Below are 24,445 nucleotides of genomic sequence, written 5' to 3' on the forward strand. Positions count from 1 at the left end.
CTCTCTTTTTAAAAGATTTACTTATTTATTTGACAGAGAGATGGAGAGAGAGCACAAGTAAGCAGAGTGGCAGGCAGAGGAAGAGGAAGAAGCAGTTTCCCCACTGAGCAGGGAGCCTGAGCTGGGCTCCATTCTAGGACCCCAGGATCATGACCCAAGCTGAAGGCAGCCACTTAACTGACTGAGCCATCCAGGTGTACCTAGGCAAAACTTTTCTGATCTTCACTGTTTTAGTCAGACATCTCCTCTATGTACTCCCATAGCTTTCTCTGTACTTCCCCAGTTGTGACATTGATCATACGATATTGTAAATTCCTTTTTACTATGTCTCTTTTTTCCTGCTGGACGATGTAAGTTTTTTGACTATGTGGCTCTCTAATTCACCAATGTGACCCAATAGCTAGCACAGGATTTGACACATGAATGTTCATTAAATAAATGTGTGTTGATCAATGAATGAAAAACATAGATAAATAAGATAAATTATTGTGAAATGCCAGAGTATTATTATTTATTGGTACCCAGAAAACTGAAGCAACTAATAATGACATCTAACACTTATTTAACATTTCATAATTTATAAAACATTTCACTTACAGCACCTCTTTTGATCTTCATAATTACTCCAATATGTTAATATTATTGTTGTGCCACGATCCAGAGGAAACATAGCACTAATAAGTACAAAACCAGAACAATATTTGGAAAAGTGTTCATCTTCAATGGAAGGAGACATGGAATGTATTAACACAGCTCTCCTGGAATAACACATAAACTAACTTGGAATTGGAATTAGAATCTGACTGTTACTATTAACCACCTTCTGATAGAAAATAGTCAGGACTGAGCATTGAATCTCTGGCTTCTTTCTTCCTCTATTGAGTTCTTTATGTGTTTGGACTGGATACGTTCCAGGGGGGTGTCACCCAAAGTTTCAGAGTGAGAACAGGTTTCCAGGTCAATGATTAAGAACAATCACATCCAAGTTTCCCCTTAAACTACGAAAACTAAACAACACACACATCCTCTTTCCTCTTCCATTACTGTGTTGTCACTGGTAAACAGAACATACTTGACCTAAGCTGCATTGGTTTCCACTTACTTATCCAACTCCCCTTATTCTCTTTGATTGAGAGAAAACTCCTTGGGAGCACTGAAGAGCAGGGCAACAAAACAGCTAAACCTAGATGCTACTTTAGAAGAATTAAAAATGTCTTCCAATTACCAGATAAATAACTGTCAAATGAAGTAAGCTAGTTTGAGAGAAAGGATTAATTATCTTCCTTACTTCCTTACATATTTTAGTGTAGAGCAGTGGATCTCAGCCTTGACTACACATTAGAATCACTTAGATATTTTTAAAAAATTATAGATACCTAGGCCCCATCCTGCCGAGATACTGACTTAATTGCTTCCATATGGAGCCGAGGGATCAGTCTAGGAAAGGTCTTAGTTGTGTAACGTTGAGTATGCTTTTCTTTGCTTGTCTCTTTTTTCTCTTTTCTTTCCCATTCTTTTCCTTCCCCTTCCTTCTTTCCTTCCTTCCTTCCTTTGGTTTCTGATTTCATTCAGTTAATTTATCTCCAATGTCTAGAGAAAATTTCTACAATAACACTTACCTAATAGGGTTATGGTGAGGATTGAAATAAATGGCTTAGATGATGTTTTTAATGTAACAGGCATCAGTGGTTATTCATCTCCCCTGTCCCAGTGCACTTACCAAGAGCTATCACCATAAGTAATCCTGGAACTCCAAAAGCCAATGCATAGCAGTCTTCCCCAAAACACTGCACATCTCCTAAAAACAAAATCAAAAACAACAACCAAAAAACCAGGAGCCCTGAATCTTGGGTCTTTAATGTTTGATATTCTATTCTGCAAGCTCAGGTTTGTAAAATCATAGATATAGCTATCTTCTTTCCTCCCAACACCTAATTCATAATCCTCCTTTTGGGCCAGACAAATCAAGATATTAAAAAATTGTCTCGGTTTTTAAGTCCTTGTAAAAGGAGAGGATGGTCATCAGGAAACCTTGAAAAGGTTTTTGACTGGACAAAGGAAACCCTTAGACAAGGGCCCTCAGAAAAGATCCTAACCTCTCAGCATGGGTGTGATAAATGTAGAAATCAGGCTTCCTGCATTGATGGAGAGGTAGAAGACAGAGAAGTATCTAGTCCGTTCCTCTGCCTGAAAACAAAACACAGGACAAATCATCAGTGCAATGTACCTCCTAGCTTCAGATCCACCCTATGTTCAGACTAAGCTGGAGGTACATACAAAGAAACAGATTCAGACATTGCCTCCATATCTGAAAATAATATTAGATACTTTAACAAATAACCCAAACATTTACCCATCTTTCAAACTCCAGTACCAACATCTTTAACATTCTTATATCCCTACTAGGCAAAATGGTCATCTTATACACTAAGCCACTTGTGTACTATACGTGTTTATTCTAATATTAATTTCTTTGCATTAAATATCTATTTCTTTCCAGCAGGCTAAGAGTTCCTTTAGAGCAGAAATCATATCTTACTCATTTCTGAAATCCCTACTCCTCAGCACAGCACCTGACATATATTATACTCAACATGTTTATTGACTGAATTAATTAAGTGAATGACTGACTGAGTTAAATAGTAAACATTGTAGAATGTGTAGTAGAAATGGCACTAGAACAGTGGATTAAACTGTTGATTAAATAAGGTAGCTCACTTACGTGAATTCTACCAGAAAGTATAAAAGGAAACCCTGGGTTTAAAAGTGGTTAGTGGAAACTTGGAGGGGGGTTTGTCTTATTATTGAGATATCTTTGTGGAGCAGTTACCAAATGAAGCAACTTTAAGATAAAGTTGCTGATGCTTTAATTCATTTGTCTCATTCTGGCACCACAGGTCTTTTCCTGACACAACAGCATAATCTGTCCTTCCTTATTTACTATTCACAGGGTCTTTGCTTCCTCCTCTTGTCCCCTTTTCAACCTATTCCACTCACCTATTTGTACAGTTCATTGTGCATAGAATCCCAAAGGCTGCCAAAGGTTGGTATTTCTCCAAAGTCAGCAAGCAATTATGATCTATGGTACCCCAGACAGATAAAGAATATAAAATAATAACTCAGATGGCCTGAAGGGTAGGAGAAACACAAGAAGCAGGGCACAGAGAAAGAACAGAGAGAGAAAAACCAGAAACATGAGAAATAGCTATAGATGAGGAAATAATACATGAAGATAGGCAAAAAAGAAAACTGAGAGCAAAAGACAGAAAGCCAGAAATGTCACCTACTCAAGAACAGACTCTTTTCCTTGCTTACTTGTCACAGCTTCCTCATATGGGCCCATTTTTAGCTTATTCATACTGCCCCTCACCCCCAATTAATAGGGGGAGAGTATGTAGGAAAGATGGAATGATATCCAGACAAGTTCATCTATAAAATCTCATTCTGTTTTATTCTGAACGATCATTTTCCCCTTTCACAGGATCTCAGCCAGAGATGCTTAAATCATCTCTACACTGCTCATCACCCCTTATTCTCGAAGCACCTACCAAGTTTCTTTTGAAACACCTCAAGTGAGGATAAGCTCACTACTTCAAACTCTATTTGAAGTTTTTCCTTCCATTGAGCAAAAAACTTCTTTTAGCTTTCACCTACTAGTTCTGGTTTAATTACTGACAGCTTTCCAATATCTAGACAGCTATAATATTCTCTTTAATTTGTATCTTATACAGGCTGAATTCTCCAATTCCTTCAACCTTTTTTCATAAGATGTGTTTTAGTCCATTCACCACCTTTGTTACTTTCCTTTGCATGTTTCTCTTTATTAATGACCAGTACCCAGCACTGAACAGAACTCCTGACCTGTGGATTACTTTAATCTTAGCAAATAGCTACCTGCCAGGTACATTTTTAATGTCTGCTCTACATTCTTGAAATTACAGAAATAACAGGATTCTTACATGCTTTTCTTCAAACTGGTCTCCACCAAAAGCTGCCACACAGGGTTTAATACCTCCTGTCCCCAAAGCTATGAGACTCAGGCCAACCAATGATAGGACTCTGTAATGGAGAGGGAAGGATACTAACCATACTGATGCTAAACACAACTGCAGAAATTAGATATAGATATCAGGAGAAAAAAATGTGCATAATGTCAAAGAAACCCCCTTCATATTTCTTCACATTTCTGTGGGCACTTTCCATCTTCCTTCACTCCTCAAAGAAACCCAGGGACACTTACCAATCCTTATGACTGTTGAGCCTCTGCCAGAAAGTATACATTGCATGGAAAAGTTTTGTACCTGATAGTCCATTTACCTTTTGTGTGTAATAGGGAGAAGCAGATAATGAAGGAACTTCAAAGTTAAATCACTGGTTCTCAATCTTGTCTTAATTTAAGGGATAAACCAATAGAAGGACCTTACAACCACCTATCACACATACCCTTACTAACCAGAAAGCAAAATGGCAAAATTCATTATAATTAATAGAAAATTTGTCATTCATTTTTGACGGGCACTGACAAGGAGGCATCTAATATTTATTAAAATTGAAAATTCTTAACTCATTGGATAAATACTGTGTAGCCCCATTATAAACATGAATATATATGATCTACATCTTGAACAACTGTAATCCTCTCTATTTAGCAAATTAACTATCAGAATGTATCAAATGCCTCTGGCAAAATAAACATCAATAACTTAAGAGGGACAGAGCAACTGGAATATATGGAACCACACATAAATGGAAATAATCCAAGCTTTGAATAGGACTTTTACAATGTGTTACAGGGAAATATTATGTACCTTTTTAAATCCTAGCAAAGTACAGATGCATGGGTAGGTGAATAGATGAGAAAATATGGGGGACATGAGGTTTTAATAATTGTCTTCAAGCATACGATGAATTTTTATGAAAAGGATACTAGCCAGGCATTCTATAAGTCTCCAAGTGTTTAAAAAAAGCAAATGAGGACAGATAAAGTAGGAAAGAGTTCAACTGGTGATAAAATACTTTTTTTTTTCAACCACTTTGGTAATAAAACAACAGGTTGGAAAATAAAGGGACGTCTCTGGTAAGGAAATAGAAAATCACCTGTAATGAATGTGTGAGACATTTACCTGTCTAAAAGAAGGACAGTGGTTCAGTTTATTTCATGATTCTACTCACGTGTGTACCATTTGTCCCCCTATTATTGGTAAGGCACCCAAGGACTTGACCACATGACCAAGCACATACACCAAGGAGAGATAGATGATTGTCCTGTTGAGAGAGTTAAATCAGTCAGTCTATAAACAGTTAAGAAATGGGCAGAAGACATGAGTAGACACTTTTGCAAAGAAGACATCCAGACATATGAAAAGATGGTCAACATCACTTATCATCAGGGAAATACAAATCAAAACCACAATGATATACCATTTCACACCTGTCAGAATGGCTAAAATTATCAACACAAGCAACAACAGGTGCTGGTGAGGATGTGGGAACCCTCTTACACTGTTAGTGGGAATGAAAACTGGTGTAGCTACTCTGGAGAACAGTATGGAGGTTCCTCAAAAAGTTAAAAATAGAATGATCCTATGATCCAGCAATTGTACCACTAGGTATTTACCCAAAGGATAAAAAAAATACAGATTCAAAGGGGTTAGAAATATCAACAATAGCCAAACTATGGAGAGAACCCAAATGTCCATCAACTGATGTACAGAAAAAGAAGATGTGGTATGTGTTATATAATAGAATATTACTCAACCATCAAAAAGAATGAAATCTTGTAATTTGCAGTGAGTTGGATGGGGTGAGAGTGTATTATGCTAAGCGAAATAAGTCAGTCAAAGAGAGACAAATACCGTATGATTTCACTCCTGTGTGGAATTTAAGAAACAAAACAGATGAACATATGGGAGGGGGGTAAAAGGAGAGAGGGAAATAAACCACAAGAGACTCTTTTATTTTTTTTTTAATTTTTTAAAAATTTTTTTATAAACATATATTTTTATCCCCAGGGGTACAGGTCTGTGAATCACCAGGTTTACACACTTCACAGCACTCACCAAAGCACATACCCTCCCCAATGTCCATAACCCCACCCCCCTTCTCCCAACCCCCCTCCCCCCAGCAACCCTCAGTTTGCTTCCACAAGAGACTCTTAATGATAGAAAACAAACTGAGGGTTGATGGAGGGATGTGGGTGGGGAATAGGTTAGAGGGGTCATGAGTATTGAAGAAGGTACTTGTGATGAGCACTGGATGTTGTATGTAATTGATGAATCACTGAATTCTACTCCTGAACCCAATACTACATTTTATGTCAACTAACTAAAATTTAAATAAAAATTTAAAAAAGAAGAATTGAGAAGCTTGAGTAACAGTCTCAGAGTTCATACTGTTCTCAGTGCTAGGATAAATGGTACAGGAGGAGGAAGGAGTGGAGCAGGAAAGAACTGCCTGAGAAATGTACATAGAAATAGTAATGGTGAATGAACTCTTTACCTTTGTGGTGTTAGAGGTAATAGACTTTCCATTCAAGCTCCTTTCTCATATGTGACCTGTCCTTTCCCCTCACTCACCGTATATACAAACAGAGCACCCACAGGATGGATCTGCAGCAAGTGATTTTTTTGTTTTTTAAACTAGGAGAACCAGGACAACAGGATACTTTGACCCGGGGTGTTTTTATCAAAGAATGTCTTTGACTCTAGAAATCAATAGGAGTCAAGAAAAACTCCAGGTAAACAGGAAGAAGGGACGGCTAACACAAAGAACGTTCTTTAAACCCAACCACTGGCATATACAGAAAGATAAAGGGCTCTCAGTTTTCAGCTTGGCCACTTGAACACTTGGGTTAATTGTAATCCCCACCACAGGTACCTCAGGTTCAAGTTACCAAGGGGAACAAGGACTCAGGGACTATGAATAGACTGCCCAGTGATAAAGATCATGCAGTTGGTAGGGACTTCTTGTTGTGTTATTTTTTCCAAGAAATCTGAATGACAATAGGAAGTGGAACAGTGAGGAATTCCAGAAAGAAGGTATGTAGAGATTTACACACTGAAATATGGTACACCATGCAATATATTTCTTATATGCATTACTATACCAGCATTCTCTTTGTACATAAGTAGAATATTAGTACTAGAAGGAACCTTGGAAATTATAGGGTTTACATCTGTGATTTTAAAGCGTTATATGCTGGAATATAAAGAATGAAATGAAGGTATCAGAAAGAGGCTAGAGATGCCAGCAGTCTCAGGTTGTGGATTTCTCATTCTAAATGCCTAATCTCTCTAGGATGGCTTTCCAGGGAAGGGACCTTAGGGGGTTCATAAGGGCAAGTAAGGTATAAGAGATTGGGTGACTAATCCATAGCATTAATTGCCGTGGGCAGAGGGGGCAGGCTTTCTCAAAAGGCCTTGTAGCATCTTCTAGAGGAAGTTTTCTTTGTTGGAATAAAAAGAATAGGTAGAAAGGGAATAAAAAGGGACTAAAAAGACCCACTATTATGAACCCAAAAGAGATGATCTCTGCTGGATAGTTAAAGAGAAAAAAACAAAAGGAGTGTGAGCTGATGTAATATAATAGAGTCTGTGCAGGGAGATTAGAACAATATCAGACTGTTGGACTAAATGGATGAAGAAAGTACAAATGGTTTAGAAAGAAAATAAGCAACCGTTTAGGCAGAAGGCTCAGGGAATTAGTCTAGGATATGAAGACTATACGAGAGGAAGCTCATGGCAGGAAACTTTAACAAAGAGAAAGAAGTCAAAATAGATTTGGGCATTCTGCATTTGGAAGGGGGTCACTGAAATCCTAGCCATAGGAAACAGAACTTTTCTGGAGAGACTTGATCTGGAGAGACTGATCTTCCATCTATAAATGAGGAAGGTAAAATTCAGAGAGGTCAAAGGACATTCCTAAAGTGACATTCTTGGAGTGCCTGGATGTCCAGGTCGGTTGAATGTCTGACTCTTGATTTTGGCTCAGGTCATAATATTGAAGTTGAGAGACTGATCTCTTTGAAGGTCCATGCTGAATGTGGAGTCTGCTTAGGGATTCTTTCTCTCTTCTCCCTCTGCCTCTCCTTGCTCTCATGCTCACTTTTGCTCTCTCTTTCTCTTTCTTAAAAAGGGAAAAAAATAAATAAATAAGTGACATTCTAATCAATTAATATTAGGGTTAGGTCTAGAATTTCTATGTCTTACTTATAGCCCAGTGTTTCTTTAGTTTTACCATATACAGGTTAATGTGGAAAAGAGGAAGAAGTTTTAGGTTTTATTTCACCACCAAAGCCATTGTTAATTAGAGCTTAGGAACTGAGAAGGAATATGTGTAGTGACGGCAGAGAAAGAGACCTAGCATTAAGAAGTTCAGCTCTGATGAAACAAAAAAGATAGGAGACAGAAAGGACATGATCTAGACCTACTCAGAGAAAGAGTAAGGAGAAGTGTAGAGATGATATCCAAAGCATATTTGGCAATAAACAAATTTAAGAGAGTGATTGTAAGCCTGAACTGATAGGCATGGGTCACAGGGTATAAAAACCACACTAGGGACCATGACTAAAAATGTTTGGTTCTCTTTAAAAGCAACTTGACATAAAAAATAGTGTTCTAACATGCAATTAAGCCTCTCAGTAGATGTTTATAGACATCATGAAAAGCCATATCTGTGCTTTAAATTTAGAGGAAGTAATTTTAAAAATAGCCCAGTGAGGGGTATTAAAGAGGGCATGTATGCGGAGAAAGGGGAACCCTCCTCCACTGTTGGTGGGAATGCAAGCTGGTGCAGCCACTCTGGAAAACAGCATGGAGGTTCCTCAAAATGTTGAAAATAGAACTGCCCTATGACCCAGCAATTGCACTATTGGGTATTTACCCTAAAGATACAAACGTAGTGATCCAAAGGGGCACGTGCACCGAATGTTTATAGCAGCAACGTCCACAATAGCCAAACTATGGAAAGAACCTAGATGTCCATCAACAGATGAATGGATCAAGAAGATGTGGTATATATACACAATGGAATACTATGCAGCCATCAAAAGAAATGAAATCTTGCCATTTGCGACAACATGGATGGAACTAGAGCGTATCATGCTTAGCGAAATAAGTCAAGCAGAGAAAGACAACTATCATATGATCTCCCTGATATGAGGAAGTGGTGATGCAACATGGAGGCTTAAGTGGGTAGGAGAAGAATAAATGAAACAAGATGGGATTGGGAGGGAGACAAACCATAAGTGACTCTTAATCTCACAAAACAAACTGAGGGTTGCTGGGGGGAGGGGGTTTGGGAGAAGGGGGTGGGATTATGGACATTGGGGAGGGTATGTGCTTTGGTGAGTGCTGTGAAGTGTGTAAACCTGGTGATTCACAGACCTGTATCCCTGGGGATAAAAATATATGTTTATAAAAAATAAAAAATTAATAAAGACTAAAAAAAAAAGAGGACATGTATTGCATGGAGCACTGGGTGTTAGAAACAAACAATGAATCATGGAACAGTAATTCAAATCTAATGATGTACTGTATGGTGACTAACATAACATAATAAAAAATAAATGAAAGTACTATGTCATGTTTGAGAGTCTTTTATTCTGTAAGTATTTATTTATTGAATAAAGACCATGGTTTATACTTTTTATTTTGCATATAGTGTCAACCTCCTATCTGGAGGGACTTGGTGACCAATACTACATAAGCAGCAAAAATAAATCTTAAACATCTTCCTACCATCCTTCTCTTAAGTCAAGAAACTGTGTTTACTACCATGCTATGGTTGTAGCTATCTATTAGATGCTGATTAAACACTGTAGGACAATGAATATATACAGGCCAAGTGAGGTATAAACCAATGTTTACTAAATATGATTCCCTAGAACACCACATCCACAAATTATTCTGAAAAAATATTCCATGGTCAAATAAGTTTGGGAATCACTACATACCATAACCTTCTCTTGGAGGCTGTACAGTATTTATTACCATGTTAAAGGCTATAAGAAGTCTTGCAGTAAAAAAATAAAATAAAATAAAATAAAAACAAAAAACTTTTTAACTTAGTTTAACCTAGGCATTTTCCAAACTTATTGGACCATGAGAACTTTATCTTTCTTTATTACACTCATTGTATCCTATCAACCAATTTCCAAAAAATGCACTCTGAGAAATATTAATTAAAACAAATCCATAGATGATAAGACTATGGAAAATAACTTGGTGATGGATAGCCAAGATCCATCTCTAACCTATGAGGATAATGTTATAGGAGACAACAAAAACATTATCCTATGAATGTCTCTTACTGCTATTTTCAGAGGCTTAAAAGATATGGAACTGAATAGACCATTAGTCTAACTCGTGAAAATATTTATTATATTCTTTTTTTTTTTTTAAAGATTTTATTTATTTATTTGTCAGAGAGAGAGAGAGAGGAGCGAGAGGGAGCACAAGCAGACAGAGTGGTAGGCAGAGGGAGAAGCAGGCTCCCGGCCGAGCAAGGAGCCCGATGCGGGACTCGATCCCAGGACGCTGGGATCATGACCTGAGCCGAAGGCAGCCGCTCAACCAGCTGAGCCACCCAGGCGTCCCAATATTTATTATATTCTTAAGAAGGAAACCACAGAGATAAGGGAAAAGAAACAGTAAAACAGTTGAGAAGAGGGACTCATAAGAATATACTAAAGATGATTCAGCCAGAGAAGAGATGGACAGTATATGAAATAACTACATTGAGGTCTCTAAAATTATAAATTTTCGGCTGGGTAGCAATCCTTATTGTCCCTAAGATCAGAACAAGAATTGGTCTTAAAATACAGAATGGAAGATTAAAATTAGATTGAGGGAAAAAAAAATTCCTGACTAGAAAGGATGTAAACAATTAGAAAAACTGACAATGAAGAGAAATAGTCTTTCTGTGTTGTCAGTCTTAGAGAGATGCTTATTTGTCATGAATGACCTAACTATCTTCTTGGCTTGGAACCAAGAGGCTAGAAGTGACAAAATCTCAGCACAATTAGGCTGTGACGTGGTGATGTGATCTCCCATTTTCCTTACTTGAATTTTCCCAGCCATGAGTCAGCAATGGCTGCTCCCAGGATGGGAGTGAAATAACAGAGGCTGCTGAAGGCATGGTATATAGATGTGGAGGTGTCCTCGCTCCAGTGCAGGAAATACAGGAAATACAGGGTCAGCACAGCTGAGGTTGAAAAGGGAAAACAAAACAAGATAAATGCATTAAAGTGATTTATGGAGAAGTACATTTTATCTCTGGTCTCTGAAGGTGATCTTGACCTTCAACTCTCTTATTGGTGAAGTGACTGAGGGGTGACTGCCAGGTAGTAGAAGCAAGAGCCATGGCAACTGTGGGTGTGGGGCTATGCTTAGTGTACAATTGCAATATTCCTCCCTTCAGTCCATGCGCTTACATAGCAGCAAAGATCATATGGTGCTTCCAATGTCTCTACCTTCTCCCTCCCAACAATTTAGTTCATATCTGAGAAACAGATATGAAAATGGAAGTTGTCATACTTTTATTCTTACAGACTGTGTTCTGGTTTCTTGGCTTGTATGAGTTGCTAGATGAAATCCCATGAGGTATTTATTGGCAGTGTTGGCTAAAGGGAAAGACCAATTTGGATAAAGGCAGAAAGTGTGGAAAAGAGAAATAAGGGCATAAAGAAGACCAGGTTGTTCCAAATATGAGGATGAGTGGGGAAAAAGAAAGACCTTAGGACACAAAATTACCTTTCATGCCATAATAGGAAAAGCGCTCACAGAATTCATTCACCACAATGAAGGCAATGCTCAGTGGATAGTTGGAGCCACAGATTTTCTATGAAACAAAAAGACAATGGTTCAAGCATGAACTTCCCCCCTCCACCATTTAAATCAGTAGATTGTTCTATAACAGAAAAATATGTTTATTTTAAATCACTGTGATAGGTAAAGTGAAGCAATGGCTCCTACTCTTCATGAAACAGCTATTATCACAGTGAAAGACCTGCAGTGCTGATAGAAGTTATTTGGAATATTACTTCACTTCTCATTACTCAGACATTCCTTGATCTCAGGCACCAGGACCTCCTTATCTTCCTACAACTCTTTACTGAAAAGCCTGGGGTTCTGAGCAGGAGAATAATCATACTTATTTCTAAGAACAGAACAAAGAATTAGACGGTGGAGCACTTGATGCCCAAGCAGTTACATTTAGAGGTCAATAATTTCCTTAGCTGCACTGTTCAAACTAACCTCTTTTGTCCCCACCTGCCATATTCATCATGCCAGGAGGAATCCTGACAATATGATGGCTTCCCATTCAGAGCCTGCAGGAGCCAGGCTCAGAGCCCAACCGAAAGGAATCTGATTGATCACCTTAAACTTGGGCAGAGAGCTCTTAAATCTTCTAACATTAAATGTTCATTCTTCCTGTAAAAGACATTCTATAACATTTTCTTGTTAATCCTATTAGACATTAAAAGAACTATGCTATTACATGTACCATATCAGTCAGTATAAAGGGACTGCCATGTTTATTTCAAATCCCTACCTATTATGATAGCCCAACTAACATGAGAGGGGATGGAGATAACTGTACTTGGGACAGTCAAATCTCATCGTGAAATTTTATCACCTCTTATTTCCTAAGAAATACGTGCATCTTTTTAAACAGACTGAAATTGTTTAGGACCAGAAGATATATAATTAACTAAATAAATAAAGTCATAAGTTAATGATTTTATTTTTTACCCATATGGATAGATATGAAGAACCCTCCTAAATATTAATATATGTTAATATATTAACTTACTTGAAAGACACAATAAACTGGCTTCTTACCTTCCCAGCTCACATCTTGAGAATTATGCAACCTGGAGTTTAGTTAACACACTTTACCAGCTATGTACTATTGGTTTTGGTTGTGTTAATCTACTGACCCTGGGCATGCCACTGCACCTGTCTTTATGTTCAATCCTCTTATTCCAAAGAAATGAGAAAACTACCACCTCTTGGCCCATAGAGAAAACTCCATAAATATTGGCTATTATTCCTATACCCTTTCCACTTTTAAGATTTTGATATAAAGATTTAATGAGATGATAGATTTGGAAGTGTTTAACAAGTATGTAATACAAACATCATTATTCTTTGATTCTCTGTCCTGTCTTCCAATGTAAACTGGCACACATCATAAAAGAGACTGGATCTATTCCAAAACTTTCCTTGGTGTCTGGCATAAGATTCTGAATACAGGGGGGAGCTAAGGGCTGAGTTTTTATATTGGTTTAGAAAGAACAATCACACACAGTTCTCCAGGCAAGAATGCTTGCCAAGTTTCCCTGGATATTCAAATTGCTTCTTTTTTCACCCCAGAGAAACTCAGAATATGCAATGAGATACAGCAAAGTCCTGGAACCCAGCTGAAGAACTCCTAACTACCTCTTCCTGATGCTTCTTCTCCTAAGTAAAGGAAACTTCTGTTTAAATTTGGTTTTCAGGTTAATTCTAAGTCCAAGTGAGAATAGTTTTTAATACCCTAATACAGCTCAGCCTGTCACTCCAGAGGCCAAGTAGAACCAAAAGAGCAATTCTGTTCCTGTCAGAAGGAGACTGGAATTTGGGGACTCACCGGAGTTGGCTTCTTTGGAAGGCTGAGAAGTCGAGGTGGTACCTCTTCAGTGGAGACAGGTGAAAAAAGAGTTTCCTTGGACTCATTTTTCTGGAAAGGATTCATAGCTGGTTTCTTACTCTCACTCTCCTCAAGCATTTGGCTTCGGTAGGCAGTTGGGACAGCTGCCAGCCTACTGTAAAAACGGGCACTGGGAGTGGACTAGGTTTAACCCTCTGTGTGTCAGCTTTTAGCAGCTGCCTGACCCAAAGCAAAGCACAAAGCTATGGGAAAAGAAAGGGTTAGGTCTCAAAGACTAGTCAGAATAATGATTAAGTAAAAGGTTAAGCATGAGGAAGTAAGAGTAACATATCACAAGATGGGGCAAGACAGTGCTGGAGAATTACAGAAGAGTACAAAATAGCTGAGAATACAACGCCTCAAGTATAGATTTAAAAACTGATTTCAGGAAAAAAACCTGATTTCAGAGTCACAGGAGCAGCCATTTATTGAACATCTATTATGACCAACAAAAATGTATATATAATACATACATATTATATATATTTATATACACACACACACACACACACACACATACACATATATATAATACCTACCTATCTACATTCTAATTCTTAGCACAATCCCCATTTTGTGTAGGAACTAATATCTTAAGAGGCTGAGCAATTTGTCTAAAGTTACGTGGACAGCAAGTGGCAAGTCTGGAATTTTAACTGCCGTGATTGATGGAAGATTTGTATCAGTAATGCCTATGGTCATTATTCAGGAATGGAGGGTATGCAAATGGGAATGTAGGAATATAGAGGAATTGAAATGCATTGAAGAGGGAAAGTTATCACAAAATTGAATGTGCAAAGATAGAATAGATGTTGATTTTGGTTTTCAACATAATAAAGTTCAATTAGAAATAGCCTATAAACAGTTAAAGAGGTGGAGCTAAAGAAAATGAGAAAAAAGGTTTGAAGATGTACATTTGAGAATCATTCTTCTTTGCTAAATTCATTCCTTGTGTTTTCATCACTTCAAGATGAATCCGTAATTTAATTGATAAATAAAATTCAATTTGAGCAAAAATTATGAACTACTTTCTTTTTTAGAAAAATATTTTATTTATTGAGAGAGAGAGAGAGTATGCATGCACATGAGTGGGGCAGGGAGGGGCCGAGGGAGAGGAAATCTCAAGATTTCCTGCTGAGCACGGAGCCCTATGCAGGGCTCCATCCCATGACCCTGAGATCATGACCTGAGCCAAAATCAAGAGTTGAATGCTTAACCAGTGGAGCCATCCATGAACTAGTTACTTTCTAGATACTATCACAAACATATTTTCATTAATACTTAGTAAATGAACTCCCAAATTACTCCAGAATATAATATTTAGCCTTTATCAGAGGAGGAATAAAAACGGGTATTATGATGATAGATGCATTTAATACAGTAAGTTGATAGAAAAGAACAAGAGTATGATGCCTTTCCGGTTGTCAGTGAATAGAAAAATGAAAACAAATGCCAGAGAGCTATAAGAAAAATGAGGGTTAAACTAACAAGGGGATCATAAAACAGGAGAATTATTTTATTTGAGAATATGAGAGAGAACCTATAAATTTATGCCTTGAAAAATTCTTAAACTACTTATTTAACTTGTTGATGAATAAGGCCAGAACAAACTTTACCTCAGACTTTGACCTTGTCTTCTCACTCCTCATTGCCCCTCTCTTCTGCCAAGCTTTAACCAAAGAAGAGTCCAGCTTCATTTTTGACTGTGGCATTAATGATTAAGCTGTAGTTATTCTTTCCAAAGGTATTATTCCTTCTGACTTAGTGTGGTTATAACTTTAAATGCAAAAACAAATAAATAGTCATGATTTACTAATCAAATTAACCTCAAGATGCCTTGAAGATCTAATTATATCAATGGTTCCCCCTGCTCTGGCCTATACTTCTAGAATAGCATTTGACCTGGCAAAGCACCTGTAGATACAGTGCACCTGTAGAGGCATTGCACCAATTCCTTTGCACTCAAAGGTACCCCTAATACCAAACTTCAGAGTATTGGCATGGGTTCATTGGTACTCTTTTAGATGAAATTCTTGTTTTGATTATGGCAGTATAATGCTAGCATTCATAGAATCAAATAATATCAGAGATGGAGGGAATCTTAATCTTGTCCTATGTAAACTAAACTTCCCTGATGGTGAGAGTGACATAGGGTAATTCATTCACATATATATATCTATTAATTTATATATATGTTTTTATATATTCCAGAACAATTCATATATATATATATACACACACACACACACACATATGTATGAATGTAGGCATATGTACATACACACGTGTACATACACATATTCACACACAGATTTGCAGGCCTTTTTCTTGAAAATAACTTATTCAATAGATTTAAGTAGTGATCCAAGAACCTCTGTTTTTAAGAAGCACCTCTAGTGATTCTTATGACAGGAATTTAGGGAGCACTGGTTTGAAATCCCTCTGCTAGTCTAGCTTACAGAATACTACAGGAGAGCTCAAAGTTCAGAAGGGGCAGAGCAAGGACTAGAACTCTAACCTGCCATGGCCTATTCTAGAGCTCTATCATACACCAAGATGTCTCTTACATGCTATCATTTTTGCTAAGTTGAAATCAGATAGAAGAATAAAAGGGAAGAAATCAAAGAGAAAAGCAACTCCTGGACAGAAATGAGTACAAACTCTTCAGAGACAAAAGGGGTAATAAAAGTGGAAGAATCTAAAATATCAATAATAAGAGTAAGAAATATTTATGGCCTCAGTGAGTGTATCAGCAGATTGATACTTTACACTCATATTCAGAAAGGAGACTAAGGCTCTAAAATGATAGATACTAATATAGTCAGAGAGAAGAGAAAAAAGAAATTAAAAGAAAACATGTTTAATAAGGTATATGAATATAGAATAAGCACACAAGGGGCACCTGAATAGCTCAGTCAGTTAAGCATCTGCCTTTGGCTCAGGTCATGATCCCAGAGTCCTGGAATCAAGCCCTGTATCACGCTCCCTGCTCAGTGGGGAGTCTATTTCTCCTTCTCCCTCTGCCCCTCCACCCGCTTGTGCTCTCTCTCCGAAATAAATATATACAATCTTAAAAAAAAAAAAAAAAAAAAGAATCAGCATGCAAAAATAAGTTGTACTTAAATATGACCAAAAACAGAAAAGAAAAGGGAATTTTAAAAGTGATACCAGCTATAATTGCATAAAAATACCTAGGAATAAATCTAATAAAAGATAGCCAAGACCTCAACATTAAAACTATAAAATATTATTGAAAGTAATTAAAGATCTAAATAAATGAAGAGACATACCATGCTCATGATTTAGAAATTTTTTATTATAAAGTTGTAAATCTTCCAAATCAACCTGTTGTTTTAATACAAACTCCTAGTAGGTTTTGTGAGTGTAGAAAATGACAAGATGATTTTTAAAATTCATATGGGGATGCATAAGCCAAGAATAGCAAAGGCAATCTTGAAGAACAATAGTGAATGACTACTCAGTATAAGACTTATTATAAAATATTGTAATTAGGGGCGCCTAGGTGGCTCAGTGGGTTAAGCCTCTGCCTTCGGCTCAGGTCATGATCTCAGGATCCTGGGATCGAGTCCCACATCAGGCTCTCTGCTCAGCAGGGAGCTTGCTTCCTCCTCTCTCTCTCTCTGCCTGCCTCTCTGCCTACTTGTGATCTCTGTCAAATAAATAAATAAAATCTTAAAAAAAAACTATTGTAATTATAACAGTGGAATCAACACAACACTAGGCAACAAATGGAATAAAAAGGACTTTAGAGATATACACACTGCCAAGGTATCATTAATGGCAAAGTTGACTCTGTAGTGCAGCGGGGGAAATAATGGTGCTTTCAATAAACACCATCTGTATATCCACATGGAAAAAATAATTTTGACCCTTATCTTATACCATATGTAAAAAATAATTCTATATAGATTGTGATATGTTTTTTTAAAGCAATTTTTTTTTAAGATTTTAGTTACTTATTTGACAGACAGAGGTCACAAGTAGGCAGAGAGGCAGGCAGAGAGAGAGAGGAGGAAGCAGGTTCCCTGCTGAGCAGAGAGCCCGATGTAGGACTCGATCCCAGGATCCTGAGATCATGACCTGAGCCAAAGGCAGAGGCTTTAACCCACTGAGCCACCCAGGGACCCCTGTGATCTGTTTTTTTAAAAATAAAGCTTTTAGAGAAAAACATCTTTATGTTCCCTGTACAGATATATTCTAAGATTTTTCAAATAAGACATAAAATATGACTACCATAAAAGAAAAACAATTGATATTTTGGACTATATTGGATATTGGATTTTGGATTATAAAATTATTATAAATTTATAGTATTACAAAATTAAGAACTTTTGTTCACCAAAATACATGTTAAGAGTGAAAAGACAACTTACAGAATGGGAGAAAATATTCATATATCTGTCAAAGGCTTTGTGTCCAGACTACATAAACAACTCCAAAAAATCAGTACCAAAAAGATGCATGTCCAGGTTGTTTAGTTTCCTATTATAAATGACACTATCATAATAACTTTGTATATAAGTCAAATATATCTGATGGATAAATACCTAGAAGTGAGATTGCTAAGACAAAGTATGTCTTTATAATTTGTAGAACTGCTTATTTATTTCCTTTCCTCATTTTCTTAGTGAGTTGTTTCTTCCCTTCCTGTAAGTTTATAAAATCTATATTATTGATATTAATGCTGTCATTGTCTGCATTGCAAATATTGTTTTCTATTGACCTTGTATTTGGACTTTTAAAATTAAATATAACTTAATATGCACAAATCTTAAGTGTAAAACTCCATTTTTTTTGTATTTGTGTAACATATAACCATCACCCAGATAAAATTTTTTAAAAAAATGTATTTCTAGTACCGCTGTGCTGAAAGTTCTTCAGAGAATAATCCTTGCTGCTTCCCTCTGTCTCCCAAACTGTCCTCCCCCAAGTTAATCACTTTTCTGACTTCTATCACCACAGATTTGTTTTGTTTTGAATTTCATATAAATGGAACAATACTGTTTATATTCCTTGTGTTTGATTTTTTTTGCTCAACACCATGTCTGTAAGACTCAACCATTTTGTTGTCTGTAACAAGATTTCTTTTTCCCGTTGTTCAGTAGCATTCACTTTTCTAATATGACACAATTTATTTCCCCATTCTTTTGCTGATGGACATTTGGGTTGTTTCCAGTTTTAGGGTTTTTTATTGTCAACTTGGTTTAAGCTAGGAACTGTTTCTAAGAATCATCTTCTCTGGTTGGGTCTAGGCCAGAAAAACTTGAGTGAGATTTAAAAGTGGAAGTGAAGCAGTATGTATTACTTGGAGCAGTCAAAGACTGGGCAGAGGTAATGGTTAAACACCTTGAACCATATGATAATTATCATATGGTTTCACTTATTTGTGGAACATAACAAATATCATGGAAGACAAGGGGTGTTAGAGAGGAAAAGGGAGTTGGGGTAAATTGGAAGGGGAGGTGAATCATGAGAGACTATGGACTCTGAAAAACAATCTGAGGGGTTTGAAGTGGCGGGAGGGTGGAAGGTTGGGGTACCAAGTGGTGGGTATTATAGAGGGCACGGACTGCATGGAGCACTGGGTGTGGTGAAAAAATAATGAATACTGTTTTTCTGAAAATAAATAAATTAATAAAAAAATAAAAATAAAATAAAAAAACAAAAACAAACCAAAAAAACCTTGAACCACAAAGGCTTTGTCTTTTGCTGATGGAACTGTGTGTGTAGGGGAGTGAGTTCAAAGTTCAGGCTATTTCCAAGTCTTCCCAGATTTTACTTTTTATCAGGCTTTTTCCCTGCGCACAAGCACATAGCTCCAGGGTTAGTTAGTTAGGAATGTATGAATAAACTTGGGGCATCTCTGATTCCTGCTGTGCATATGCACAGCCTTAGTTAGAATGTCATCTCCCCAGTAAGGATTGCAACCTCAGGCTGCTAGGGCTAAGCTCTTGCCTCTTCTCCACTGGCCAGCATCTGAGAGGTCACTTCCATGTAAAATGTTGCAGGGCATGAATGTCACCTACTCTTACAAACTGAGTGAGACTCCTTCATGAAGGTAGGGTAGGAGAGCTATCAACCTTTCTAGAACACACTTTTTATGATATTTTTTCCATTTCTGAGTTCTTAATTTTGACTCATCTCTTACTAAACTGGAAATTACTGAAGTAATTATTACAGGAATGGAATGTGAAAGATATAATTCCTGAATTCTGACATGTCTAAGAATGTCTTCTTACCAAACTATGGATGACTATTAACGTATACACAATAGGTCACACTCATATCCTTGTGCAAATGCAGCTTTCCTAACTTTAGTGCTTTAGTACAGTCTTATGCAATGATTCAAACCCATTGATTTTTGTTCCTTTGTAGCCAACTTACTTTTCCCACTTGCAAGCATATATCATTTTCATTTTCATCAAACCATTCAGAACAGGCAAAATAAAATGATATTGTGCTTATGTCAACTAACCTTATTATAGTAATCGTTTCATAATAATTATGTGGATCAAATCATCACACTGTACATCTTAAATTTATACATACAAATTTAAATTTGACATATGACTATGTCAATTACATTTCAATAAAGTTGGGGAAAAAGATAATAGCTTGTCATCATGTCAGGATCATCAGATGATTCTGGCAGAGAACCTCATATCTGGTAATCTGTCTCATCCATAGCTCCCTGCATTTCAGTGTCTGAAAAAACATCAAATGAGGAGGTACAGAGGCATGGAAAATATTATTTCATTCCTCTCTAAACCACTTATATTTATCCTTAAAGGGCATAGAGAATGATACTCTAGGTATTCAGACCATAAAAAAGAACATGTCTTTAAGAACATGTTTCATTTATGGGGTAAATAATAAGGAGGAGAAAGGAGGAGGTGTTTTGACTGCAAAAGGTATAGTTTGAGAATATAATGTTATATAGCTGGCATTATCAACTCAGACCACCATGTACTCATTCCTGGTACAGTAATCACTAATCAAAGAAATCTCAGCATAATAAGTTTCAGTAAAAACCATTATAATTTGTATTACTATGTTAAAATGATAAGCATGTTTTATTAGCTACATTAAATATTTGAGCTTGTTTTAGTTAAGTAATAAATGACATAGCTGTGGTTCTCAGATAATGGTTGATGAATAAAATAGATATAAAAATGAAGTTAAAAATAGATTAGCTAAGGGTAGGCCAAAGAGAGGAAGGGAGAGAGAATAAAGAGAGATTAAAACCAAAACTTAAAGATTAAAAAAAAAACACAGAAATTCCTATGGTAAAAGGCAATTATGACAAAATTTTTTATTGATCTTCAACTGCCGAAACTTGGAAACAGCCAAAATTCTTTCAGCAGGTTAGAGAATAAGTAAACTTTGGTACATTCAGACAATGTAATGCTATTCAGTGACAAAATGGAATGAGCTATGAAGCCATGTAAAGACATGGAGGAAGCTTAAATGCATATTTAAGTAAAAGAATTCAGTCTGAAAAGGCAGCGTACAGTATGATTCTAACTATATGACATGCTATAAAAGGCAAAACCAAGGAGACAGTAAAACATCAGTGGCTGCCAGTGGTTGGGGTGGGGAAGGAGGAATAAATGAATAGACAGAGCAAAGGATTTTCAGGGCTGTGAAACTATTCTGTATGATATTACAGAGGTGGATACACATCACTATATATATGTCAAAACCCACAAATTGTATAATACAAAGAGCGAACTCTAATGCAAATATGGACTTTAGGTGATGACGTGTCAATGTAAGATTCATCGGTTGTAAAAATGTACCACTCTGGTGCAGATGTTTATAGCGGGTGAGGTTGTGAGAGGAGGGGAACAGGGAGTATATGAGAATTTTCTGTAATTTCTGCTCAATTTCGCTATGAACCAAAAACTGCTTTAGAAAATGCAGTTTATTAAAAAGAAAAAGGGAACTTAAAGAAGGAAAAAAGAACTTGCTGCTGGTCAGTGGCTGTCAACTATAATCTAATATTTATCATTTTCTCCATATTCAAAAATACTGTAGATATAAATATTAATTATCTACTTAACACAATTAATTGCTTATTTTTTCTCAGAAGCAAAATATTAAAATGACAAAAATATTATAAGATATACAAGAACAGTTTTTTCATTAAAATGATTATCTAGCTTTACTTTTACCCTAAATTATAGCTTAATTTTATCAAGAATTAAAGTATTCTTAACCAAAATTTAAGGACTATCAGATATAAAAGGCTCAGAGATATAATTAAAACCATGGGAATTTATTATAAATCAATTGTTTTGACATTTCACAATTGTAAGACATCAGTATTTTAAAACAGAGTATTAAACTTGTACTCTAGAACACTTGATCTGCCACTTGTTAACTAACAACCTGTGGGCAAGTTACCTAATGTCTGTTTTCTCATCTGTACAGCCTAATAAAGAGGAAGCACATGAAAATGCTAGTATTTAAAAAAGGTCAAAAATATAACATCAGCCAAATTAAATTTCTCTAATCATCAAATGTTAAGATACATTTTCTTCAGTATTAGGAATCTTTATTCTTAATATAAAATAAATATCACATCTTACAAATTTTATATTTATAGCTGAATGTTTCTTCAGTCATCACTGTCACTTCCTGATTCACTCAGCTGCAAATCATTTCCTAAAATTAAAAAAAAAATCAAAACTGTAGTAATTAAATATTTTACATTTTCATATTCAATGTATTTACTTCTGGATAACATAAATATCTTGCAAAATATAACACCATGGGTGAACCATTTAGCCACCATTTTGTCACTAATAACTAGATTGCTTATCCTATAATTTAGTCATATCATTAGTAATTCCAAAAATTAATACTGCGTGTAAAGAAAACATACACCATCAATCTTCAGCATAGTTTTATCACCTGGCATCTTTTTTAGTCTTCTTTCACACACCAACACCACCTTCCTTTGTTACTCCCACTGATTTAATTACATCAGGTAATGAAAATAAAATGTAGTTTAGATGATCAGCCTAAATCATTTTGAAGAGTGTAAAAATGTTATACAATTTTGTACTTAAAATTCAGTCAAAATATTAAATAGTATATGTTATGAATAACTCATCATTGGTTCTGTTTATTTATTTATTTATTTATTTAAAATTTATTTTCAGCGTAACAGTATTCATTGTTTTTGTACCACACCCAGTGCTCCATGCAATCTGTGCCCTCTCCAATACCCACTACCTGGTTCCCCCAACCTCCCATCTCCCGCCCCTTCAAAACCCTCAGATTGTTTTTCAGAGTCCATAGTCTCTCATGGTTCACCTCCCCTTCCAATTTCCCTCAATTCCCTTCTCCTCTCTAACTGGTCCATATACACTATGGAGTATTATGCCTCCATCAGAAAGGAAGAATACCCACCTTTTGTAGCAACATGGATGGGACTGGAAGAGACTATGCTGAGTGAAATAAGTCAAGCGGAGAGAGTCAATTATCATATGGTTTCACTTATTTGTGGAGCATCATTGGTTCTGTTTATAATTCAATGATGTGCTTATAGCAATGGAATTTAATTCCAGTGGGGAGAGAGAGAATAAACAAAGAAATATATAATATGATGCCAAGTAGGGATAAATACTATGAAAAATGAAGATAGGTATGAGAAAAGTGGTGAGAAGTGGTATTTTAGACAGGATAGTTGATAAAGCCTCCTTGAAGGGTGGCATTTGAATAGAGATCCAACCGTAGAGAGAAAGTCCTATTAATGTGGATGGAGGGCAGATACTTTCCAGGCTCAGGGAACAGCACATACAAATGCCCTAAGGCAGAAGCATGCTTGCTGTGTTCTCTGACATCAAGAAGGCCCTGCAGCCAGAGTGGAATGAATGAGGAAGAGATGATAGGAAATGAGGTCAGAAAGATATCCAGATATCAGAAGACTGGTTTATAGGTTATGATAAAAACTTTGGATTTTGTTTGAAATGTAATGGGAATTCATCAGAAAATTTTAAGTAAGCAACGGACTTGAAATGTTGTTTAACAAATGGCATGGAGGACAAGGGGAGTTAGAGAGGAGAAGGGAGTTGGGGGAAATTGGAAGGGGAGGTGAACCACGAGAGACTATGGACTCTGAAAAACAATCTGAGGGTTTTGAAGGGGTGGGGGGCGGGAGGTTGGGGGAACCATGTGGTGGGTATGAGAGAGGGCACGGATTGCATGGAGTACTGGGTGTGGTGCAAAAGCAATGAATACTGTTATGCTGAAAATAAATAAATAAAATAAATTTTTTTTTTTTAAAAAAGAATATCTTATTTAAAAAAAAGAAAGAAAGAAATGTTTCACAGTGAATATGGGGGCGCCTGGGTGGCTCAGTCATTAAGCGTCTGTCTTGGGCTCAGTTCATGATCCCTGGGTCCTGGGATCCAGCCCCACATCAGGGTCCGTGCTCCATGGGAAGCCTGTTCTCCCTCTCCTACTCCCCCTGCTTGTGTTCCTTCTCTTGCTGTCTCTCATTGTCAAATAAATAAAATATAAAAAAAAAAAACAGTGAGCACGCTATAATGGTATATATATACTATAATAAACTATAATCGTATTGCAGCTTCTCACATAAATAATACAGGCTTTGACTCAGGTGGCTCAGGTGGTGCTAAGCAGTTAGGTTTATAGTATAAGGCAGAACTCACAGGACTATCAAAAGTACTGGATATAGGCATGAGAGAAAAAGAAAAGTGAA

At 36.6% G+C, this 24,445-nt stretch overlaps 2 protein-coding genes across 3 annotated transcripts in view; both read right to left on the reverse strand.

Annotated features, from left to right (window-relative positions):
- Positions 1-24,445, reverse strand: part of SLC15A2 (solute carrier family 15 member 2) — a 93,796-nt gene that overhangs the window by 30,836 nt on the left and 38,515 nt on the right. The window contains exons 6-14 of one of the 2 annotated variants that reach the window (XM_082740348.1): positions 22,305-22,380; positions 15,309-15,361; positions 13,633-13,722; positions 11,751-11,838; positions 11,061-11,202; positions 5,173-5,265; positions 3,960-4,059; positions 2,097-2,187; positions 1,721-1,798 (exon numbers count right to left, since the gene is read on the reverse strand). In XM_082740348.1, the coding sequence (XP_082596474.1) occupies positions 1,721-1,798; positions 2,097-2,187; positions 3,960-4,059; positions 5,173-5,265; positions 11,061-11,202; positions 11,751-11,838; positions 13,633-13,722; positions 15,309-15,361; positions 22,305-22,341 (772 nt within the window). In that variant the 5' untranslated portion in view covers positions 22,342-22,380. Of the gene's footprint in view, positions 1-1,720; positions 1,799-2,096; positions 2,188-3,959; positions 4,060-5,172; positions 5,266-11,060; positions 11,203-11,750; positions 11,839-13,632; positions 13,803-15,308; positions 15,362-22,304; positions 22,381-24,445 lie in introns of those variants that run through there. The other variant, XR_014314131.1, reaches the window with a different exon arrangement.
- The window catches only part of EAF2 (ELL associated factor 2), a 41,927-nt gene continuing 38,482 nt past the window's right edge, over positions 21,001-24,445 (reverse strand). Inside the window, exon 6 of the mRNA XM_082740791.1 lies at positions 21,001-22,380. Within this exon, the coding sequence (XP_082596917.1) occupies positions 22,334-22,380 (47 nt within the window). The 3' untranslated portion in view covers positions 21,001-22,333. The remainder of the gene's footprint in view (positions 22,381-24,445) is intronic.

The sequence above is a fragment of the Mustela nivalis genome (assembly GCF_964662115.1).
Source record: "Mustela nivalis genome assembly, chromosome: 1".
Taxonomy (NCBI): Eukaryota; Metazoa; Chordata; class Mammalia; order Carnivora; family Mustelidae; genus Mustela; species Mustela nivalis.